At 60.0% G+C, this 1,674-nt stretch overlaps 1 protein-coding gene across 1 annotated transcript in view; it reads right to left on the reverse strand.

Annotated features, from left to right (window-relative positions):
* Positions 1-1,658, reverse strand: part of CACNB1 (calcium voltage-gated channel auxiliary subunit beta 1) — a gene marked incomplete at its 5' end in the record, with an annotated part of 7,586 nt that extends 5,928 nt beyond the window's left edge. Inside the window, 4 exons of the mRNA XM_031064754.1 lie at positions 3-87; positions 182-318; positions 814-936; positions 1,539-1,658. Coding sequence (XP_030920614.1) covers positions 3-87; positions 182-318; positions 814-936; positions 1,539-1,658 — 465 coding nt within the window. The remainder of the gene's footprint in view (positions 1-2; positions 88-181; positions 319-813; positions 937-1,538) is intronic.
* Positions 1,659-1,674: the final 16 nt, after the last annotated feature.

Raw genomic sequence — 1,674 nt, forward strand, 5'->3', positions numbered from 1 at the left:
ACACTCTTACCGCTGACGGGGGGCGTGGGGCGGCGTGTCCCTGTCACCGCATCGCCCAGGCTGGAGCTGGAGTTGTCACCCGATTTGCTGCGTGGGAGAAGCACGGGGAGAGAGAGCGGTGAGGGCGGCACGGGGAGGGTGCAGGGAGAGATGGGGGGGGAAATTCGGGGTGAGCCCCCACCTCGAGCTCAGGCGGTTCTGCCTCATCTTCTGCTCCTGCAGCAGCCTCATGTTCTCCAGCTTGACGGGGCTGGGGATGAAGCCAACCTCGCAGCCCTCCTTCACCAGCCGCCCGATCCACCAGTCGTTGTTGTATTTCTGCTCCGGGCATGGAGGGGAGGGGGAAAAGAAAAATGTCGCAGACATCTCCTCGTGAAAAATCTTTTCTTTAGGATTTTTTCCTCCTGAGAAGCTGTGGCCTCAGAAGCAGATGTAAGCCATGGGTTATCTGCTGCTGTGGAATGCAACAGGTCCGTCTGGATTGGCCCAGCTTGGATGTTTATAATTAATGGCCAATCCAGGACTGAGCTCCTTCGGACAGAGTCCGAGAGAGCAGCTTATGTGATCGTTCTTTCTTTTCTATTCTTAGCGTAGCTAGCTTCCGAAGAAACCTTTCCTCCCTCTTCTTTTCAGTATAGTTATAACATGTGTATATATCATAAAATAATAAATCAAGCCTTCTGAACATGGAGTCAACGTTCTCGTCTCTCACCTCACCTGAAAACCCCAGTGCCCACCGTCACAATAAAACACCTTACAACCCCCCCGAGGCCCAGCCCAGCGCTGTCCTCATTCCCCCCGGGGCTCTCCCACCTCCTTGATGTGCAGGAAGTCCTTGGGCTCGAAGCAGATGGCCATGCCCTGCACGGGCACGTCGTCCCCGGCCGAGGGGTTGTAGCCCACGTTGGTGCGGACGGCGAACGCCACCGGCTTGGTCTGCACGGCAGGGTGGATGGGCAGCTCCCCCCGGCCCAAAACGGGGAGATTCCAGCCCAAAACGGGGAGATTCCACCCTCTGCCACCCCAAAACGGGGAGATTTCACCCCACAACGGGGAGATTCCAGCCCGAAATGGGGAGATCCCATCCTCTGCCACCCCACAGTGGGGAGATGCTGCCCCAAAACAGGGAGATGCCACCCCAAAACGGGGAGATTCCAGCCCAAAACAGGGAGATTTCACCCCACCAACGGGGAGATTCCAGCCCGAAATGGGGAGATTCCAACTTCTGCCACCCCACAATGGCGAGACCCCATCCTCTGCCAACCCCAAAATGGGGAAATCTCACCCTCTGCCACCCCAAAACACGGAGATCCCATCCTCTGCCATGCAAAAACGGGGAGATTCCACCCCAAAACTGTGAGATCCCAACCTCTGCCACCCCAGAACGGGGAGATTCCACCCCCTCGCCCCCATCCTGGCCAGGCAGGTGCAGCTCCCAGTGCCACCCAGTGACACGGCAGGGCTGGGGGGCTGGGGGCACCGGGGGTCCCTGTGCCAGGGCTGGGGGGCACAGGAGGGGTCCATCCCGGCTGTCCCACCTTGGCTTTCTCCAGCTGGGCCATGGCCTGGCGCTCGGCCTCCCTGCGCAGCGCCTCCCTGTCCTCCTCCAGCGACACATCCGAGTCCGAGGGGCGGCTGGTGTAGGACTCGGCCGAGCCCCGCGCGGTGGGGAGG

The sequence above is a fragment of the Geospiza fortis genome, unplaced genomic scaffold (assembly GCF_000277835.1).
Source record: "Geospiza fortis unplaced genomic scaffold, GeoFor_1.0 scaffold992, whole genome shotgun sequence".
Classification (NCBI taxonomy): domain Eukaryota; kingdom Metazoa; phylum Chordata; class Aves; order Passeriformes; family Thraupidae; genus Geospiza; species Geospiza fortis.